This window comes from Culex quinquefasciatus, chromosome 3 (genome assembly GCF_015732765.1).
Source record: "Culex quinquefasciatus strain JHB chromosome 3, VPISU_Cqui_1.0_pri_paternal, whole genome shotgun sequence".
Taxonomy (NCBI): Eukaryota; Metazoa; Arthropoda; class Insecta; order Diptera; family Culicidae; genus Culex; species Culex quinquefasciatus.
In genome coordinates, this window is record NC_051863.1 from 132,265,089 (window position 1) to 132,288,364 (window position 23,276).

At 34.1% G+C, this 23,276-nt stretch overlaps 1 protein-coding gene across 3 annotated transcripts in view; it reads left to right on the forward strand.

The window, feature by feature from the left end:
• Positions 1-3,242: 3,242 nt before the first annotated feature.
• The window catches only part of LOC6036547 (serine/threonine-protein kinase NLK), a 205,517-nt gene continuing 185,483 nt past the window's right edge, over positions 3,243-23,276 (forward strand). For all 3 annotated transcript variants that reach the window (XM_038261602.1, XM_038261600.1, XM_038261601.1), the window contains exons 1-2: positions 3,243-4,086; positions 11,625-12,540. In XM_038261602.1, the coding sequence (XP_038117530.1) occupies positions 12,332-12,540 (209 nt within the window). In that variant the 5' untranslated portion in view covers positions 3,243-4,086; positions 11,625-12,331. The remainder of the gene's footprint in view (positions 4,087-11,624; positions 12,541-23,276) is intronic.

Sequence of the window (23,276 nt, forward strand, 5' to 3'; positions counted from 1 at the left end):
AAATTTAATGATTTTATAAATTAAAGAATTTAAAAATTTATTATTTTGAAAATTAGGAAAATAAGAAATTGAACAGTATTTTTTTAGAATCTACTACTAATAAATGTGGAGGATTTGAGAAAAAGAAAAATGTTGAGGATTTGAGAATTGAAGAATCTTGAAATTTTAAATTTTTAGAAATTTAGAAATTTCCGAACTTCAGAATTTTGCAGTTATAAAATTTTATAATTTTAGATGACACAATTATTTTAGAATTTCAAAATTTTTGAGAATTTTTAAATATTTTAATTAGAATTAATTAAATTGGTGGGTCTCGTGGCGCAGGGGTAGCGGCTTCGGCTGCCGATCCCGATGATGCTATGAGACGCGGGTTCGATTCCCGCCTTATCCACTGAGCTTCTATCGGATGGTGAAGTAAAACGTCGGTCCCGGTTTCTCCTGTCTCGTCAGAGGCGCTGGAGCAGAAATCCCACGTTAGAGGAAGGCCATGCCCCGGGGGGCGTAGTGCCAATAGTTTCGTAATTAGAATTTTAGAATCAGAACTCTTATTGAATTTAAGAAATTTTCGATTTTTTGAATTTTAAAATTTTAGAATGTTCGAATTTTAGATTTTTAAGCTTTCAGAATATTAGAAATTTAAAATTTCTGAATTTTTGATTTTTTTTAATTTAGATTTTAAGTTTTAAAATTATAGAATTCTTAAATTTTCAAATTAAGAAAGTTTGAAATTAGAATTTTTAAAATTTTTGATTTCTTTTATTTTTGAAATTTCAAACTTTAAATTTTTGAATTTCTTAATTTTTAAATTTTAGAATTTTAGAGTTTAAAGATATAAGAAAATTTAAAATTTCTGAATTTTAGAATTTCTGATTTTTTAAATATTGAATTTTAAATTTAAGAATTATAGAATTCTGAAATTTTCAAATTAAGAATGTTTGAAATTAGAGTTGTAGAATTTCTGATTTCTTTTTATTTTTAAATTTTTAAATTTTAAATATTTAAATTTAAGAATTTAAGAATTTTAGAATTTTAGAATTTTAGAATTTTAGAATTTTAGAATTTTAGAATTTTAGAATTTCAGAATTTTAGAATTTTAGAATTTTAGAATTTTAGAATTTTAGAATTTTAGAATTTTAGAATTTTAGAATTTTAGAATTTTAGAATTTTAGAATTTTAGAATTTTAGAATTTTAGAATTTTAGAATTTTAGAATTTTAGAATTTTAGAATTTTAGAATTTTAGAATTTTAGAATTTTAGAATTTTAGAATTTTAGAATTGTAGAATTTTAGAATTTTAGAATTTTAGAATTTTAGAATTTTAGAATTTTCGAATTTTAGAATTTTAGAATTTTAGAATTGTTGAATTATATAATTTTTAAATTTTAGAATTTAGGAAAAACTTTCTAAACTTAGACAAAATTGTATAGAAAAACTTAAAGTTAAAATTTGTTACTTTATTCGGGAACAGCGTGTAATTTTATCGGGCACTTAATGTTGACATATCAGCATTTTAACGTTTATTTACAGCTTCTAAAAGATACTTTTAACTGGAATCAAGAATTAAATGACTCATAAAAAAATGAGCATGCAGCTTTTCATCTAAAGTTTTGCTTAATAATTGTTCAAAATGTGATAAGCACAAACTAGATGGAAATATGATAAAATCCTTAACCTGCCAAATAATCGCATTGACAAATTTTCGTCCAAATCAAAATTTAAAACCCGGTTGCTGCTGATTCGAGGGAATTTGTGTGAATGTTTAAATGACCTTGCTCGCTAAAAACTCTCAGATTTGATTTTAGAGTTCGGCAGATTTGATTTTTAGTTTCGGCAGTTCGGAGATATGACTCGTTCAATTCTAGAGTTTTTTTTTTAAAGTTCCTATATCAGCTATTGTGTTGGATATGTTTTTAGAACCCTTAAAAAACGCTAGAATTGGGTCCTAACATTAAGGTTAAATTTGTGATATAATTGTTCACAACGATTAAGCTTATTATTCTGAGTACAATGACACTTCGTACAACCGTAAAGTATTTAAAATTAATTTTTAAATCAGTTTTAAAAATAACTTTGCGGCCCTTCTTGACAGAAAAAGTTCTACTTGACAGCTCTTTCCTATTTCCTTTTTGTTCTGATTTGGCAGAATTCTACCAAAGTTCGGCAAGAAAAATCTGATTGTGAGACGTCAAAATTCAGCTTTCAGTCATTGGAATTGGATTCTACAACAGTTTCATTCAAAATAGCGCGTTTGAAAATAATAATTTGGTCCTAAAATGAAACTTAGATTGCTGATATTATTGTTTACAGCAATAAAGCTTATTTTTCTGAGTACAATGACCCTTTGTACGACCACAAAGAGTTTAAAATGGATTTTTAAATCAATTTTGAAAAATTATCCTCGCGGTCCTTCTTGACAGAAAAGCTCCTACTTGACAGCTCGTTCCAAGGGGACCATAGTTGATTCATCCTAAAAATGTTGTCTTGTCAATATTTTTTTGCATTAAGGTGAAGCCGTTGATCATTTTCGAAGAATATTCTGTATTAAATTCAATTTAACAAATTTCAGCACCAAAAGGAATCAGCATGTGCTGGTTGTTGCCTTCTTGAAGCCACTGAAAGAATTTTTGATCTAAATCAAACGTGCTTCAAAATTTATATAATTTTGTGGCACAGTCATTGACGTCCTAGTTGGCAATCTTTGATTAATGACGATTTCCATAAAATTACAAGGAATGGGATAATCGTTACCAAAAGGAATCAGCATGTGTAGGGCACTATTCTAAACAACTTGTTGAAGGAATTTTGTCAAAATATTGAAAGCGACGCAAAATTTATATCTTTGAACGAAAAATCATGACAATGATGGAAGTCTTCACGTTAAAATGAAAAAAAGTGATCAGAAATGGTTTTTAATCGTGTTTTTTACCGTTGTACATAAAAACTGACATAGGGCTTTAGTACTCAATTCTAGAGTTTTTTTTGATTAGGTCCTATAAACATATGAAAGACAATAGTTTATTGGTCCTTTCAAAAAAAACTCTGGAATTGTTTATCATATAAAATTTATATTCATTACTTGCCAAACTACCCTAGCCTTCCCCAAACCCTGGAAAGCTTTTTCTCTGGCAACCCTTCCTCTCTCTCTCACACACACACACCCTCATCTCTCCATCTCACCACTACACTCTCGCGGAGCCGCCACCTTTCAGAACCGTGTGCGAGAACGGTTCTCTTGCTCCCAAAAAGCTTCGGCCGCGACAGTCTTCGAGTGAATTTGGTTGAGTTTGGACGCGTTTTTCTCCGCCGGGGCTCGCTGTCGTGTCTTGCTGCCGGAAATCCCTGTGGCAGTCTCAGCTTTTGTCAGTGTTTTTTGCGTGTGCATTTCCGGCCACCAGTGCTAGTAGAGAGAGAGAGAGCGGAGACTCTTTTAGTTTTTGTTGGGGAAAAATTGCGGTGAAAACCTATTTGAATTTGGGGAAATTGATTGCTTGGAAAGCGCAAGGAGAGTGCATTGAAGAGAGGTGACAAAGTGTCAAAGAAACGAAACGAAAAACGTCAACAAAGAAGCAACAACAACAGCAAAATAAATAGTGCAAAATAGTGAAACAACAAAACAAGCCGCAAAGCAAAGGCAATCAAGGAAGAAAGGGTGGAGAAAGAAGACGACTTCCATTTTTTTCCTTCTCTCGTTTTTCATTTTGTGCGTTCTCTCCACCGCATACAAGCCTCTACTTGTCTGTGTTTGTATTTGTGTTGGCCGTTTGACAGCTGCTGCTGCTGCAGATTCGTCATTCTTGCGATCAACAGTGCGTGCAGGCAGCTGTAAACAACAAGCTGTCAGCTGTCAGTGGCAGAGAGGAGCTGAAAGAAAACGAAAAAAAAAACGGAGCTGCTTCTTCGCGACCTGGGACCAGGGTCGTGGTCGTCGTAACCTGTTTCTCAAGTGTGCGCGTCCGAGTTCTTGCTGGTGTCCGGAATCGTCGTGTGTGGAGTCGGAACGTGGTTCCATCGTGAAGCAGGAATCTCCCGAGAAGGAAGCAGCTTTGCGTGATTTACTGCTGCAAACGAGGAAGCAGATTTTGCCCTGGTATGTCATTGTTTCATGGGGGGTAATCTAGTGGGGACGGAACAGACCTCCCTCGTCAGGGGGAGAACCTGCCTCTTTGTTTTGCACAACTTAGTAGCACCAGACTTAGTTTACGACCGAAGAAGAGTGGCAAGGTTGTCTCGAGCGAGCTCCGAAACGCCCTTGGAATCCAATATCTCTCCCCCCGCAAGTAGTGAGTTCTTTTTTTGTGTTGTTGTGGTCGTCGTAGAGTTGCGCACCGAAAGTACCGTTGCATCATTACCCGGAATGCATTCTAGGCACACAAGCCTCGGCAAGTCAGGTGATGACTCAGTTTGAAGTTGTGAAGTACGTGTGACCGATAATTGTGGTCCGGATTGAGGTGGTTTGATGTAGTTGCTTTGGGGAGTACCAAATTTGGCTGGAAATTACTACATAGTATGATAACTGGACTCAGTGCAATATCAGCCATTATTGAATGATTCTAACAAACTTATGGAAACAATCAAGTTTGACGATGTTTCCAAGTGCCCAGAAGCTGCCTTGTGATTGACTAGTGAGCTATTAAAAAGGGTGTTAATTGATTCCTTTGAAGTGGGGTTCTAGTCCTAATTTCCTGGAAGCTGTTAGAGTATTACTCATCGAACATCATGCGTTCCATATAACCGGTTTGCTCATTGTTGTAAGCTTTTAGATTACACTTCTATCATTGGAGTGAGAAATTAAAAATTTCAGGAATGTCAGCAACTTCATCAAATATTTTCAAACATCAGGACAATCAATTTTCTTATGAAAGAATCAAAGCTTCTTTGAAAGTACTCCTTTGGAAAGGGGAAAACTGCCCTTTCATTGTTTTCATCGATTAAAATTGGTTTCCAACTGTTATTTTATTTGGTAAGTAAACTGTTTAGCAATTCCATCTAAACTGTTTTAATCAGTTTAGGAAGTGAAGTTGGGACAAGCCTGATTTATATGTAGATTTAGATATCAATATCTTTAATTTTCAATATCCCAAACTATTTCTAAAATCCGGCATAAGTGGTGATACTTAATGACAAGGTTATGAGATCTTCAAAGTCAACCAGAGGGTTCTTCCAAATATTTTAAGCTAGGAAGTGATGAGAATTTATCTTACCCAGCTACGAACTAGTTGTGAAATTTTTCTTAAATTTATATTCACGACTTCTGGCCTGGAAAAGGTATTTTTAATTCGGAAGAGAATACTCATTAGACATTAGACAGAGTTTTTTTGCCAGTTCTTTGTTATCTTTCAACTACTTAACATTCCAACGCCCAAAGCTCCAAAAAAGTTGGAACGGTAATTTCAACTCGCTGGTTCTCGAACATAACTCAACCAATCAAGATTATTCTTTTTTTCAGTGATTTGTTAGAATGTCTAGATAATTCTAGAACTTTGCAGAATTAAATTTGATCAAATCTGTAATTTTTGCGATCAAAAATATAGTTAGTAGTTAAGGTTTGCTACCTTAACAACATTCCTTTATGTGTTATTCATAAAAAAATAAAGTAATTAAACTAACCGGGGAATTCACCTTCACCTGAAAAAAAAGTTTGTCTCCTTGAACTTAATATACGAACAAATCAATTGTAAACAAGTTTTAGGCAATCAAAAGTGCCATAAATCCTCGAAATTGTAGGACGTGCTGCAGATAAACAAATTTGTATTTGGTTTTCTAAAACAAATCGGAAACTAACCGAAATACTCCCTTTGGTATACAGAGCCATTTTGTTTTTGGCGACACGACTTTTTGACTCATTTCCTCTCTTCAAAAATGTCCGGCGAATAAGACTATTCCAATTATATTACAATTCAAAAATTTACATTGGCAAGCAGCAATGTTACAGTAATAGTCGATAGTTAACAATCTTACCTGATTTTTATTCATAAATTATGCTCCAGTGCAACTATATTGGGCTAAGGTTGCCAGTGAACAGTATTTCAAACAAGATTTCAAAGATATTTGAAACGAAATAACGGATTTTAAAATACGACGGTTGTAATATCACTTTCAGCGAAATTTACAACTGGACTCAAAAAGTTATAGAAATTGTATGCATGTTAAATTGACCAAATTGACTGATTGGCCTTTTTATCGTAATATCTAATCTATATCGTAATATCTTAGATCTATCTATCCAGGGTGGCCACCTCGGGAAAAAACCGGGAAAACCGGGAAAAACCCGGGATTTTTATCCACCGGGAGAAAACCGGGAAAAACTCGGGAATTCGACTGACAAACCGGGAAAATATTTTAAGTTTATTTAAAGTTTGACAAAAGCCCCTCTTTAACCCTCTTTAATGTATTCAATATGTTCTTTTCTCAAATAGAATATTATTCCTGTTATTCTAAATGAAGAATTCGCGAAAACTAGCATTTTTTTTCCTCTACAGCAGTGGTTATCGACCTGGGGTACATGTACCCCTGTGGGTAACAAGAGCGGTCTCAGGGGGTCCAGAAAAAAACACCTCAAACGAAATATTTAAGAGACAAATAAATAAATTGATTTGATGCAAAAGCTAACAACCATATTTAAGGTGCAGTGAATTACGGGCGAATTATTTTTGACCAATCAGAAAATGTCTAAAAAATATTTGAATGATAAACCTATAATTTGCATTCGTTAAGAAATTTTAAGAATTTAAAATAAAGTGCACCGTTTTAGAGTTTTTTCTTTTTGTTTTTTCAACGAATATTTGTTTCAAATTTGTAAATTGTGCCAACTACCATTTAATCTAATATATTTGTAAAAATAATCATATGTTTCATAATTTGGAAATTGTCAATTCGACCTTTCTTTGCTAAAATATTAGTTTTGCATAAAATTAAAATCAGGATTTTTTTTAAATTTAATGATCAAGATTTGTCCTTCAAAGAAAGCAGTAAAGAATTTTCTCAACCATTCGATTTTTAAAAGATAAAATAGAATGATTTTTTATTGAAAATAGCTACAACTTCTAAAAAATACTATTAAATAGCATGTTTAAATCTGAAATCAAAACAGTTTTTGAAAATCTCTGTTCCAAAAACAATTCGTCGGTCATCATAAATTTATACAAAATTATTATTTTTTTTTTAAATATGGAAGAAAAAATAACAGAAAAAATTGAAAAAAAGTCAATGAAAATTTAATTTACAGAAAGAATATCTTCGAATTGATTGGCATTTTCAGCAGATAGTTTAAGAAATACAGAAAAACATTTTATTTTGAAGCTTTACTAAGAAAACTAATTTGAAGAAATGTACATGGAAAAAAAAAAAAATAAAAAAAATTAAAGAACAAGCCATAGTCTCAACATTTGAATGCAAAAAGTGTTTAAAAATGCATTTTACACTAGTTCAGTTGTTTTGCAATTATTAGTCTTCAAAAAATGTACGGAAAATAACTTTTTGCGATATTAAAGACCAAAAATTTAAAAAAAAAATCAAAAGATTATTAAATCAACCCAAACATGCTTAAAAATGATTCCAAACGCAGGGGAATGTATTTTAAATAGATTTCAGCTGATTGCACTCAATTTTCCATTGAAATTTAGATGTTCTATGAAAAAAAATGTTTTTGCCCCCTGATTTTTCGGGGCAACTTTGAAGGGAGGGACAAAAACTTTAAATAAAATTTGTACCAGCCTTATGTGTTGTTGAAAAAATCGCAGCTCGATCATTTTTTTATGATTTTTTAACAATTTTGTGTTTTGGGTTTTTCAGACAGTTTTTTTAAATTAAAATTATTTTCGAATTTATCCCATCAATCAACTTACCGAAGATACTTAATCGATAAAAAAAAGTGTCAAGATACCGATTTTTTTTTTTTTACATTTGTATGGAACTTTCCTGCACTGCTGCCAAAGTGTATACATTTTTGTTTGGACTAATGATTCAAAAAGACTTTTTTGGTTAAAAAGAAAGTACTCACCAAAAAATAATAATTAATTCCCAGAAATTGATTCTTCTTGAATACACAAAACCTTTTTTCAAAGAAACTTTACGAGCATTTATATAAATGTTGGTAACAATGTATTTTTGCAAATCTTTTCTACAAAATTGATCCCTGGGCCTTGTAAAGTCAAGGGGCATGATTTGATCCTAGTGCATTAGTTAAAATTTGGGTATACATTCTTTTTTATAAGCACTATGGACACCACTTCATGCTACGAGAACTCGCTTTGTCGCAGCCCCAGGGCTTAAGCGTTGACCGATAAGCTGTCTTCGTGAACTAGGTAGTTCTCCGATAGTGAAAATATCACAATTGCACAAGACACCGCTGCTTCTGTGACTTTTTCACTATCACAATGTGGGATTTAGGTGGGACTTCAGGATAGTACAATTGATTTGTTAATTAGCACTAGCATTTAAAATAAATCTGTATCTTTTCCAAATCTATTTGATGATAAATTTAGTTGCAATTGTTAAGTTAGAGTAATGCTGTCAATAAACTTTGATTGATGTAGAATACTAGGCATTCCTTTATGTCAAATTGTCCATAGAGTCTCGATCAATCAATAATGTAATGATATCGGACAAAATTCGTTGATCTGTTGAACTAACGGTTTTCGGATTATGGTTGTATTAACCATTGTTGCGAATCGAGGAACTACGGATCTTTTGACGTAAATGATCATTTATTTTTAAAATCGCGATTTCTATCCTATTTGTACATTAGTTCACACATTTTTATTGTTTTTTTTTTTAATAGAAGTAGTACTGCAACAGTTAAAGGAACGTTTAGTTTTGAACATTAAGTTTAGAGGATTTTAGATTAAAATTTAGATTTTCAATCCAAAGTAGGTAGCAAATGAATATTTGGACTTAAATGAATAATTGAATAAGTTGGACTTATGAATAACACACAACTGTACATTTATTCTAGAGTCAGATCCATACAGCGTCAGTGTTTATTTGGTCGAAGTGTACTCATTCATTGGCAGATCTGATTCTAGTTGTAATGTACGACAAGACTACTGACGGACGTGACAGGACGAGGGCCCAGTTTAGAGGTTTCAACATCAACGATGTGCGGCTGGACCACCCTCCCAAAAAAAAAAAAAAAAAAAAAAAAAAATCTTTTCTACAAAATTGATAAATTGTAAATGCCATTTCCTGCTTTCTAATAATAATTTATGTTATTCTAAAGAATAAAAAAGATTTTTTTTTTATTTTTAGTTTGTAAAATCTGTAGAGCATGATGATGAAAAATCCCAATCATTAGAAAAATTAGAGGTTTGGATTGGAAACAGATAAAAACGGATTCGTTTTCAACTTACTTACTTTGTACTTAAGATATTTGAAATCTTTCTTGAGGAACTCAAATTTTGAACCAAATGTATGCGTTCCAAAAGTATGTTGATACCAATGTTAGCCTAAAAAAACATTGTAATTTGGTTTAAAAACATTCCGGAAAATTCCTTCTGGTCTCGGGAGAAAACCGGGAAAATCCGGGAAATTGAAAGTCGAAATCTGGTGGCCACCCTGATCTATCTAATATCGACGTCTTGTTTACCTAATATATAGCAAGAGGATCACAAATAAGAGTGATAAACTACTAACTGGGGCGATTAAGGACACATAGGGCGAATAGGGACCCCCGGTTTTTCTCAGTTGCACTTTTCCAAACATGAGACAATTATGCGTAGAACGGCAGTGCAGTGGTTCGAAACTGAAATCTCGATAAAGAACGTTAACGTCTTGAAAACAATTGATCGGGGTTGATAGGGGCATCTTATGGTATGGTGGACATTCGGGTCGTTCATTTTTAGGATTTTTCTTAATTTTGATCACCGCGAAACGCCATTTTGAGAAACATTGCTTCTAGATGCAAAGCTCAATTTTCAAAAATTCCATTTTTGGAGCTTTTTTTTGTGATTTAGGCTAGGGAATAAGATTTTGGAACAAAATAGTTTTTTTTTATTCATTAATTCAGGCTTACGTCGGAGCGGGTCGGTATCTTCTAGTCATTTGTTGAGCTCATCAAAACAAACATTTCTGTTCCAAAATAACAAAAATCGGACAGTTGGGTAGTAAAATGAAGCTTAGATTGCTGATATTATTGTTTACAGCGATAAAGCTTATTTTTCTGAGTACAATGATCGTTTGTACGACCACAAAGAGTTTAAAATGGATTTTTAAATCAATTTGAAAAATTATTCTCGCGGTCCTTCTTGACAGAAAAGCTCCTACTTGACAGCTCGTTCCAAGGGGATCATAGTTGATCCATCGAAAAAATGTTGTTTTGTCAATATTTTTTTTGCATTAAAATAAAAAAAAGTTATCAGAAATTGTTTTTAATCGTGTTTTTTACCGTTGTACACAAAAATTGACACAGTACTTTAGTACCTATTTAGGGAAGTTACGGCATTTTTTTTAAAGCGCCATTTTACAATGTTTATAATTTTTGGTTTGATTGGTTTGATTTCACCTCAACTTTTCAGCACTTGGAAACAAAATTTTCACTGACAAATCAAATTCAAACGTGAGCTCGATTTTTTTAGCACTATTCGTATTTATGCAACTCGGTAAAGCCTTGGCAAATGTACGACTCCACTACTGTTATTGAATCAACAAGTCACATCGATTGATTCAAACAGTTTAAAAGTCAATTTATGTTATTATAACACATTTTTCAAAAGGTACTATCAGCATAGGGAACTAAGGGCGCATCGGACCGTTTGAAAAAGTACTCAATAGAATTAAATTATTTATGTCATTTAAACAAAGTTTGTAATTGGTCAAAAATTTAAAATTACTATATACAAAAAGCCTAATAATCCAAAGATTCATTTTTTGCTCTGTGATCGGATTAAGAAACCATTTACTATGGCATTTAGAAACCACCCAAAAAGTAAAAAAAAAAATCATTAAACCTTTTAAAAAATCAAAATTTTAAGTTATTTTGATCTTATTTTGTTATTCGTTAGTTATGTTTTTTGTTGCCAGACAGAACGGAACTGAGTCAATGCCATCTGCTCTTGCTGTAATCAAAGAATACGGATCTACACGGACACAACACCATTCTACCATGTATTCCGCAATATCTGGGAAACCTTTGGCACCACTAGAAACTCTTTTAATGGTGCTTTTTTTTGAATGGGGCTAAAATACAAGTATAATACTTAAGGGATTACAAGATTGCATAACTGACTTCATAACTGACTTCATTTGAAATCTATAAATTACAGCGTTAATATAACCTTGACCACTTAAAGAATTCATCCAATAAAAGATGAGAAGAATTGAAACCATTTCCATTGGATTTTAGAGTGGCTCCTTAATTTCCATGCAAAACAGACTGGAAGATGCCGTGGAGAATTTCCCTTATCTACTTAAAAAAGTGTAGCTTCTAAAATTTTCTTCTTCCAAATCCTCTGATGTGCGTTGGAGAAGGGAACAAGTCGGGCGTGGTCTTGAGCATCTGGTTCAGGTGGCTTTGGTTCTATTCCAAATTAGATAATCAACACATAAACCTGACGAAATTCTGTTTTTTCTTTCCGGAATCTCAATTGAAACCGAATAATAATTCCTCAATATCTTCTTTTCTACTTTTAGATCCAACATCATCTACTGACCCTTTCCCCAAAAATCAGGGAATAACCGTGCGACATCGAAGTCAGCAGGCAAAGGACACCTGAAATCCTCGCGACCAACTTTCGTACACCTGCCTGGTCCTGTGTAGCATTCATTACCTGTTACCTACCACACAGTCAGTGGTAGTCGTCGGCGAGAGAAGTCACCAGTTGAAGTCGTCGCGCGTGTTCCTGCACGAGGAAGAAGCACGCAAAATTTATGTTGCGTTGAAAAGCAACAACGCAGCGTTTGGTGGGTTTGGTGCACGGCCGCACAATTATCCAATTGTTTTCAATTGAAAGAAGAAGAAAAAGTGGCGTTGCGAAAAAAAATAGTGCGTTCATTGTAAAATTTGTGTCTGCGTGTTACAAGTGAAGCAGAGGAAGAGAGTTGAGGAAGAAGCATTAATAGTGCGACCAATTAAGAGTGTAGTCTCAAGTGACAAACACGCTCGCCTTCCTTCCCCGTTTGTTGCAAGTTGTGAAATTGGTGTTGTAGTTCAAGTAGTTGAAGAAGCAAAAAGTGGTGTCTCTCTGTTTAGTCAGTGTTTAGTTGAGTGCGCTCTAATGTCAAGTTGCAGCTGCAAGTGAAGGGCCGAAGAACCTGCTCCACGGCGCGCCCTAGTCCTAGATCTTCACTGTCCCCACTGGTTTTGTTCACTTGCTCGTGTCCCGTGTCTAACCTCGTGAATGGCGGCAGTTGGCGGTCCGACCAGGCAATCCCGCGGGGTCTCTATGAGCGTCTCGATGTCGCTGGTCCAGGGCGGTGCAGCGGGCGCGGCTGGCGGTCCCCAGGGCGCGATCCTGGCGGCGGCCGCCCCCTACTACCAGCCGCCGGCCGTCCCCCAGGACGTGCAGCCGGACCGGCCGATCGGGTACGGAGCGTTCGGCGTCGTATGGTGAGTCTCATCAAATCATTCTCTAAATAGATAAGTTACTGATAAGCCGAAGGGGGGTTGACTCACGTGCTCTTCAAGTGGTCCGTCCGGCCACACGTCCCGAAAAGAGATTAATCTTTCTTTCGAGAAAGCAAAGCAAAAAAAAAGTTGGGTCAAGTGCGGGGGCCACGACACTGCAATCTGTTTCTGCTTCGGGCTGCACAAAGCAAAGCAAAATGGCAAGACGTTTGGCGGCAGAGTGAGTGTGTGCGCGCACGGAAATTATATAGGTCAGGTCTTTGTTTACACACTGACTGGCTGCGGTGGCGGCGAATTACGCGAATGTGCGAAAAAATAAACAGGTCAATCGAAAAGTGCAGAAAAAGAGGATGGCAAGAGATGTGATCGTTGGGAATCTTGTTTTTGACAGACATTTTTTATTGTTTTTAGTCTGAAATCAATTGATTCAGAATCTTTTGTTGTCTGTTTAGTTCGTGTTCAAAATCAACCCATTTCAACGAATCATCTAAACGGGTAACTTAACGCAGTGGGCCTGTTCATGGAAAAGAAAACATAAATATTGTTAAAATAACATTGAAAAGGCATAACTAACGCTGTCAACATCTAAACACCGAAGTCGAGCAAAGGGAAGATTCTGTATAAAAATTCCCCCTTTTTCTCGAGCTTGGGAGTTTAGGTGTTAATAAACCTGTTAGTTCTTTAAGGGGAAAATGAACGATAGCAAGCAAACTGTCGAGTTCACAAATCTAATCAAGTTTAACATTCAATCCTCTTCAACGCGGTTTGCGGTTAACTTTACGCAGTTAGCCTGGCCGTTTAGAAAGGAAAGCTGTTGGGAGTAATCGCCCCGACATTCTCCAGAATGCTTCCGAAAGGATGGTTGCGCTACACAGTAAAAAATAATGTAAATATGGAAGCTTTAATTTTGGAAGGTTGAATATTACCTCTTTTATGATGTAATTTTACCTCAATTTAGACTGAAAAAGTGACATTACACCAGAAAAGTGGTAAAATTACACATTTCCAGAGGTAAAATTACACCTTTTTCTGATTAGATTAGATATTATATTTGAAAATCCATTTAAGCGATGCACAGAACGTCGCTTTTAGAGTGAATATAATCATAATTCAAAAATATTAAATAATAGTCAAATAAAAATTGGCAAAGGAGGATTACCGCTAGGGGTCGAAGCTTGCGACAGGAGCTCGGCTTAAAATGTGTAAATAGTAGTTTATGCAACAAGTTGCAAAAAGCAGAGTTGCAGCACGAATCGTACATTTATCGAACGAGGTTTACCGAGTTGGATAAATATGACGAGTGCTGAAAAAATCATGTTTTGCTAAAAGTTGCGCAATTCCGAAAAACGCTTATTGAATGAAATTTTATGTAAATCATCCATGTGTTGAGTGAATTCCCCGCTCGAAACCAAAAAAATATTGAAAAATGTTATTTTTCGATACAAGTGTTAAAAAGTTCAACTTTTCAGCACCCATTTCAGTGCTGTAAAGTAGACCTTTTCATCACTGGTATTGAAAGGTATTAATTTTCCATTCGATTATTTATGGTAGGAAAATGTAGGCCGTTTCGTTTCTTTTGAAGGACAGGAAAAGTTTACAGTTTAACAGCTCAGTGAGCCAATATTTTTTTTTAAATTATCGATTGGGTATCTTAGTAATATGTTACGCATTGAAAAGGCAATACAAAACTTTAAATGGTTTTAAAAAAGCTTCTGAAACATTTTGAACTATTTATAGTAATTTTGATTCCTTTTTTAATATTTTTTTTAAATCATAATTAAAGCATTTTACACAGCAAAAAAAAATAATTTTTTGCAGAATATTGGAATTTTCGGCACTCCAAAATTTGAATAAAGTTGGGTTCAGGAAAGTTACTGTAAAAAATTACAGTAGTTCTAGATAAAAAATGTTACCCTCTGACATTTTTTATGAGTTCAATCCAATTCAATTAAGTCTATTTTTTCAGGGGAGCTTCAATATTGGCTCAAAAAAGGAAGCAAAAATATGTTTTTTTTTATCCAAAAAACTTTAATTTCAATTTAAATAGACATGCAATCAACTGAAAACTATTTGAAATGGTTTTTCTGATAATCTTTTTTAACATGTTTGAAGTTTTTATATTTTTTTGTGAAATTTTGATGTACAGTACCGCAAAAACTTTTTTTCTATCTTTTGTACAACTGAGTTTTTTTGAACTAATGATTGCTAGACATTTTACTGAAATTTTGAGAATAAAAGAACAAAATTTTATATTTCCAAATAGCATTACATCCTTAACGACATAATTACCAAAAGTTGGATCAGTAAAATAATCGTTTTTTGTTGTTTTCATGGTTGTCAAAGTTTAATCACAGTTCTATTTAAAACATGTGCTATAGCAGAAAATGTAAAAACGTGCAAAAAATTGAAAAAATGACATGAAAAAATTAGATAGGCAAAATGTTATGAAAAGAGGTGGTAGAATAAGCCAAAAACTACCAAAAAGAAACATAATCTAAACAAGATAAATCCAGAGTTCTTTTTGAAAAGGTCCTATAAGCTATTGTCTTTTATGTGTTTGTAGGACTTAATAAAAAAAAATCGAGAAATGCAAATTAAAATACTAAAAATAAAACAAGAAAGACATAAAACAAGAGAAGTAAAGTTTTTCGTAGAACAAAAGTTGCTTAAAATGACCTCCTTGGATTTTTTTGAGTACTTCTAGAAATGTGGAATATTCCCATCTATTGCGAACAAGTTTTTTTTTAATTATAATTTTTAAGTTTATGTAAAAATAAAATTTATTTCTTCCGTTGGAATAAGGTTCTGCGAATTTATGGGATTGAATTATTTTTGTGTGACAAAAAAGCTAAAATAACAGTTTTCTTCAGTTTCATTTGTTAAACTTAGATCAGAGTTGTACAACCGGAATCGAAGTGCAATCTTTTGGGAACAATCGGAATCAGAAAAAAATAAAAGATTAAAATTAAAGGTTAGGTATCTATTTTCCACATCTTAAAAAAAAAATCCACGTCTTTAAATTATTATTTTTTCAATTTATGGAAAAAAACAAAATTGATGTAATTTCATCATTTCATAAAGCTTGCTTGAAAATTTTATAAATGTTTGTGCTAATGATTTAAGTATGGTTTTCTTTTAAACAGTTGTGAACAATCAACTTAAACTCGTAAAAATAGATTTTATAACGAACAAAAAAAAACGATTAATTAAATTGTTAATTTTTGCAAAAATTCTTCCACCTGTATTTTTTTTTCTTAGCAGAGAACTAGCAGGGTGGCCACTCAAGTCGGGAATTCGCCAAAATCTGTAAAAAATCGAAAAAAAGTCGGGAATTTGTGATTTTTTTGTCAAAAAGTAGGGAATTCCAAGCATACTTGTTTGAAAATTAATTTTAACTCTTGAATAATTTTGTAATATTTTGTAAAATTTTCAAATTAAATTCACTTAATATTGCTTTAGTAACATACTTTAAATTTAAGGATTTTTTCACTATTTCAATATATCTGAGTATGGAAAAGCTTTTTGAGACTTTCATAATCCTAATAAATATTGGATGCAGTTGACACAGATTTTTATAATATTTTTTATGAATCAAATTATCTCTTTTCATTTTTGTTTATCAACAAGAGATATAGTTAATGAAAAACTAAAATAAAAATAGAGTCTAATGCCCAGCTTAGAGTTATGATTCTAATTCATTTTGTCAAATAGATTGGATATTTGAAATTAGATGCCAACTTGAGTTTGGCAATGGTTTTTTTGTAAATATTTTTAATTGCTTAACCAAATTCATTGAGTAATTTCAAATATATTTTTTTCCAAAAGTTGTCCTTAAACTTTTTTTGTGAGTATAAGTAAATTACCTTTTAAAGATTAAGTTTGATTTTCAGTTTTCGGAAAATTTAAAAATCGAATAAAATCCAAAATTGAAAAACATTTTTACGATTTGGAAACATGACGAAAATATTGACGTTGTAAAAAAAATAATCCAAGAAATTTTGAGTTATTGAAAAATTGTTTAATAAATTTGTTTCTACAAACATTATGCTTAAGTAGAAAAAAAGAAGTGCCAAAAACTATACGTTTACCAAATTAAAAAATAACATAAAAGTTATAATTATGTCTCGATTTTTTCTCGAGGACTAATTGTTTGTGTTTCTACTCTTAATCATAATAATTAATTTTCCATCTTTGAAGTCTTTTTTTAAATTTATTGTTAGATTTCTGTGTTTACAAAAAATGCCAATAGTTGGATTTTTTTTAAATTGGTATTGATTTTTCTTATAGGGTAATTCTCCGCCAACTCACACAGCAGTTGCCCCGACCCCTCTTCGATTTGCGTGAAACTTTGTCCTATGGGGTAACTTTTGTCCCTGATCACGAATCTGAAGTCCGTTTTTTGATATCTCGTGACGGAGGGGCGGTATGAAGTCGTGATTATTCAGGTTAATTTTTTGGTGTGCTTTTGTGTCGCTATTCGTGTGGAGTGAGTGATTGTGGTAATCGAATAATAGCATCATTGGTGCGCTGGAAATGGGGACGCGAAGTCGTGATTATTCAGGTTAATTTTTTGGTGTGCTTTTGTGTCGCTATTCGTGTGGGGTGAGTGATTGTGGTAATCGAATAATAGCATCATTGGTGCGCTGGAAATGGGGACGCGAAGTCGTGATTATTCAGGTTAATTTTTTGGTGTGCTTTTGTGTCGCAATTCGTGTGGAGTGAGTGATTGTGGTAATCGAATAATAGCATCATTGGTGCGCTGGAAGTGGGGACGCGAAGTCGTGATTATTCAGGTTAATTTTTTGGTGTGCTTTTGTGTCGCTATTCGTGTGGAGTGAGTGATTGTGGTAATCGAATAATAGCATCATTGGTGCGCTGGAAATGGGGACGCGAAGTCGTGATTATTCAGGTTAATTTTTTGGTGTGCTTTTGTGTCGCTATTCGTGTGGGGTGAGTGATTGTGGTAATCGAATAATAGCATCATTGGTGCGCTGGAAATGGGGACGCGAAGTCGTGATTATTCAGGTTAATTTTTTGGTGTGCTTTTGTGTCGCTATTCGTGTGGAGTGAGTGATTGTGGTAATCGAATAATAGCATCATTGGTGCGCTGGAAATGGGGACACGAAGTCGTGATTATTCAGGTTAATTTTTGGTGTGCTTTTGTGTCGCTATTCGTGTGGGGTGAGTGATTGTGGTAATCGAATAATAGCATCATTGGTGCGCTGGAAATGGGGACGCGAAGTCGTGATTATTCAGGTTAATTTTTTGGTGTGCTTTTGTGTCGCAATTCGTGTGGAGTGAGTGATTGTGGTAATCGAATAATAGCATCATTGGTGCGCTGGAAATGGGGACGCGAAGTCGTGATTATTCAGGTTAATTTTTTGGTGTGCTTTTGTGTCGCTATTCGTATGGGGTGAGTGATTGTGGTAATCGAATAATAGCATGACTTACTGAATAGTTTGTGTCTTGAGCGTAATTTTCGTTGAGTAATTGGTGTTTTTTGTGATCTTAATTAATTGTTTTGTGATTTTCAAAGCCCTTCCTATATCACCTGAGCGCCTTATCCACTGAGCTTCTATCGGATGGTGAAGTAAAACGTCGGTCCCGGTTTCTCCTGTCTCGTCAGAGGCGCTGGAGCAGAAATCCCACGTTAGAGGAAGGCCATGCCCCGGGGGGCGTAGTGCCAATAGTTTCGTTTTTTTCCTATATCACCTTTGATCGGAAGGCACGGCGTCGGGTAAATTTTGTATAATTTTTTCGAATAAGGTTTTATTTTTTATGGTGAAAAAGCCATTTTTATATAATGATCGAAAGACGCACTGACATTTTGGATTAATTAATAGTGGAGTGAGATAATTGTGTGTGAGTGACTGTGTGTGTTAACCACAAAGACCTTCCCATAGCATCGTTGCTCGGAAGGCTCGCCGACGGGTCTGTTATGTAAGTCCTCCCCATAGCATCGTAGCTCGGGAGGCATCGAAAAGCCAATACCTTATCCTACTAACCCAAAAAAATAATAATCACGTGATGCTTGAAGGAGATGCTGTGGATTCAACGGTCTCAAGCGGTATCAACAAGTATATAGCGAAAAACTGTGTGCTTGATGAGTCTGCAACTTCAACTATCGGACTAACATTCCTCCCTTTCGTTGAACTGCAGGCTTCTTGGGAGGGCGCCGGTATTGACTAATAAAGTAGGGATCTTCAGAGGTTAAACAGTGAACGGATGGTTGGATCCCACTGATCATTTTTGATTCATTGTTTAACTTCAGCTGATCCGTCAATAACGGAGTAGCAGCTCATTGGCAGTCAACCATGCTCATGCTCATGCTCATGCTCATCTCGTGACGGAGGGGCGGTACGACCCCTTCCATTTTTGAACATGCGAAAAAAGAGGTGTTTTTCAATAATTTGCAGCCTGAAACGGTGATGAGATAGAAATTTGGTGTCAAAGAGACTTTTATGTAAAATTAGACGCCCGATTTGATGGCGTACTCAGAATTCCGGAAAAACGTATTTTTCATCGAAAAAAACACTAAAAAAGTTTTAAAAACTCTGCCATTTTCCGTTACTCAACTGTAAAAAAATTTAGAACATGTCATTTTATGGGAAATTTAATGTACTTTTCGAATCTACATTGTCCCAGAAGGGTCATTTTTTCATTTAGAACAAAATTTTTCATTTTAAAATTTCGTGTTTTTTCTAACTTTGCAGGGTTATTTTTTAGAGTGTAACAATGTTCTACAAAGTTGTAGAGCAGACAATTACAAAAATTTTGATATATAAACATTAGGGGGTTGCTTGTAAACTTCACGAGCTATCGCGATTTTACGAAAAAAGTTTTGAAAAAGTTGGTCGTCGTCGATCATGGCCGTTCATCATCACCCGCGACAGACACGGATAGAGCGTCCAATTTCCCGTCCCGGGAAAAAAATTCCCGGGAATTCCCGGGATTTCCCGAAAAAAAATATTTCCCGTTTCCCGGGAAATTTGTAAATTTCCCGGGAATTCCCGAAATTTAACAGAAGTATACATTTTCTTAAATTTTTGGACCTATTTTTTGAAAATGCTCTGAAAAAAATTATAAATGAACAAACTCAACATGATTGTGTTCAATTAAATGTATTGTTTGGTTTATATATAATTAATCATATTATCAGAAATTATGATATCATAATTATTACTGATAGTATTATTTTTTGAAGCAACTGGGAATAGATCTTGCTTAATGAGTATTAAATTATTACAATTAGGTAAGCTTTTAACAGATTGATGTTATTTCATCAAAACAATATTAACTCCTTACCTCCAAATTAAAATTAAGATTTTTTTACGTTTTTGTTTACCATGATTAAATTAGATGAAAATCGAATTTGTGCAAAAAGAATTAATTCAATTAGTTGAATACCTAGTACTAAAGAAATTACAATTTGAAGTAAAAGAATTATGGAGCACTGGTGCAACTACAGGTGTTACAAGGTTAAATGTGAAAAATATCGTATTAATTAATTTAACGTATTATTTAAATCATGTTGCATAATAATACAAAAAAAATCATTGAAAAATTACTTTCTATTGTGGTTTGGTTGAGCGTTTTAGCAGAATGCATTACTGTGAATACAAAGAGACGAGTTGTTCCTTTTAATTCCGCTATATATAGCGGAATTAAAAGGAACAACTCGTCTCTTTGTATTCACAGTACTTTCTATTGTTCGTTCTCAAAAAATGCAAAAATATATTCACAGCTTGCTTCAAATATTTGAAAACATTGGGTTGTTTGGAGTAAAACCAACACTAAAAAGCTTTACCATTTGTTCAAGAGCTGAAACCAGTATTTGTCATGAAAAACATAATTTCTGCATGTATTTTTTTTTCTCATTTCAATAAACTGGTCACAGAGGCAAGTTTAAAATTTCTCATCAAAAAGTACCAAAATACATTTTCTTGTAGTTGAATGATTTTTTGCATGCAGTCAAGCTGTTAATTGATCTTCACACTTATTTAAACTATTAATGTTGATGTCCTATACAATTTTGTTGCATAATATTAATTAAAACCAAGATCATAACAATTTTCAATAAATTTAAAATTTCCCGGGAATTCCCGGGATTTCCCGGGAAATTGGCTGAAAATTTCCCGTTTCCCGGGAAATTTGTAACCCCGGGAAATTGGATGCTCTAGACACGGACGACGAAACAAGGAGAAACGCAAAAAGTAACTTTTTCAAAAAAAAAAATCGTAAAATCGCGATAACTCGTGATGTTTATAAGCAAACCCCTTATGTTTATATATCAATTTTTTTGTAATTGTCTGCTCTACAACTTTGTAGAACATTGTTACACTCTTAAAAAATAACCCTGCAAAGTTAGAAAAAACACGAAATTTTAAAATGAAAAATTTTGTTTTAAATGAAAAAATGACCCTTCTGGGACAATGTAGATTCGAAAAGTACATTAAATTTCCCATAAAATGACATGTTCCAAATTTTTTTACAGTTGAGTAACGAAAAATGGCAGAGTTTTTAAAACTTTTTTAGTGTTTTTTTCGATGAAAAATACGTTTTTCCGGAATTCTGAGTACGCCATCAAATCGGGTGTCTAATTTTACATAAAAGTCTCTTTTACACCAAATTTCTATCTCATCACCGTTTCAGGCTGCAAATTATTGAAAAACACCTCTTTTTTCGCATGTTCAAAAATGGAAGGGGTCGTACCGCCCCTCCGTCACGAGATATCAAAAAACGGACCTCGGATTTGTGATCAGGGACAAAAGTTACCCCTTAGGACAAAGTTTCACGCAAATCGAAGAGGGGTCGGGGCAACTTTTCCCGATTTCGTGTGAGTTGGTAGAGAATTACCCTATAGAGAGTTTTTTTTTGTTTGAAATCATTCTTTAGATAAGAAATGCCTATTATTTGAACTTTCTGAAAAGTCGGAAATTTGAAAATGGGATTTTAGTGGTCACCCTAAAACTAGGAAAAATCGGAAATTTTACAATTAAAATTTTATGACCTGCCTGATTTAAGCAGATTTCTCTTCTATTTCAATTGATTGTTTGAAGTTCTCATAATTGATTTTTATAAGATCATTTGAAGATACTTTGATTTACATTAGGCATACATTGTTTTGAATATTTTGTTTTTGGTTGCTGAAGCTTTTTCAATGTTTTGAATGATTTTATGGGCCATGGCTGTGTGTTTAAAAGCATCGCAAATATTTCATGTCAAATAGAATATTTTAATTTTTTCTTTGGTTTTAGACAACGTAAAACTTAGAAGTTAATGTAATATATGTAGAGCATAACGAACAAAAACTAAATTAAAAAATAGAAGTCAATGAAAAAAAAATATTTAGAGAAAAACAAATGAAAACTAAATTAAAAAAAACTAAGTTCATGATTAAGAAGTGACAAGAAATCCCCCAAAAAGAATACAAAAAAATAAAGGAGAAAAATATATAACAACAATTTATCCCGCCCGTGTGGATCAATCGGACCGCGCACTGGACTAACAATCCAGGGGTCGCCGGTTCGAATCCCGCGGCGGGCGCTCTAAAATTCTTTGTTTAAATATGGGTATTCGGCGCCGTCGCTCCGTGCCATACTTCCATACACTTAGGAGCCCAGGGCGGCGAAGTCCTTGTAGATAAAAGGAAAACACTACAGGGTGGTACTAGCAATGGTGGCCGACAGCTATAAAGTCAACATCGTTTTTTTTTTCGAATATATAACAGAAAACACGAGAAAAAATAATATCCAAAATTGGGCGGTGAGGTGGACAAATCCTGAGTTTTTTTTGAAAAGGATCAATAAACTATTGTCTTTCATATGTTTACAGGACCTAATAAAAAAAAACTCTAAAAATGTTTTAGCCCTGACTAAAAACATATTAATAAAAAAATACATTACGAGTCGTATAGAATTAAATAAGTTTATTCAAAAATAGAAATATATTTAACACAATTCATGAATTCATAATGTAATTAGTCTAAGTCTTATCAACATTACGACAACAAGCAATTTAATAATGTCACAAATCGTTCCAGAATTTCGTCAGCAAAAGATCGAAATCCCGAGACATGCAACCAAAGCCCCCTCCCACCACCACGCAGTACGAACGGAACAAAAGTCGGCACTGTTTTTCGTTGTTCTACAGCCGACTGGCGGGTTAACGTTCAACATTGAGTTTGCAGTTCCCTCCTCATTTGTTTTTGTTTGGCCACTGGCGTATGGCGTTTACGTCGACGACCGTCTGATAAGTACCGCCGAGGTCGTGTGAAAATGTATTTATTACTCCGTCGTCGTCGTTTTCAGACGATGACGACATCACCAAAGCGACGTTGTATTGGCTTTCGTGTGTGCGAGTCGGGTTGTTGCGTGTGTTCCGTTGTTTATGTCAATGAAGTGTTGTTTGGACCGTTTGAATGAATTACAAGGAAGTGGAAAGTCGATTTTTTTTGTTGTTGCGAACCTCTCTGGCGACTTCAAAACAAAGCAGCCACTTCCAAATTGGCGTTTTTTGTGTGAGCGATTGGAGAAATAAAAAAAAACCTTGAGCCAGATTCGAACCCGAGACGTATCGATTTGCACGAGCGCCTCCCTCTCTCTGCTTATCGGTCATTGTGGGCACACGTGAAGGCAATTCCGTTGAGCACTTGCTCTGTTGTTGATCAACAAGCACCTCAAATAACTGCATTCTCCACGTGTTGCACCATGTACTTC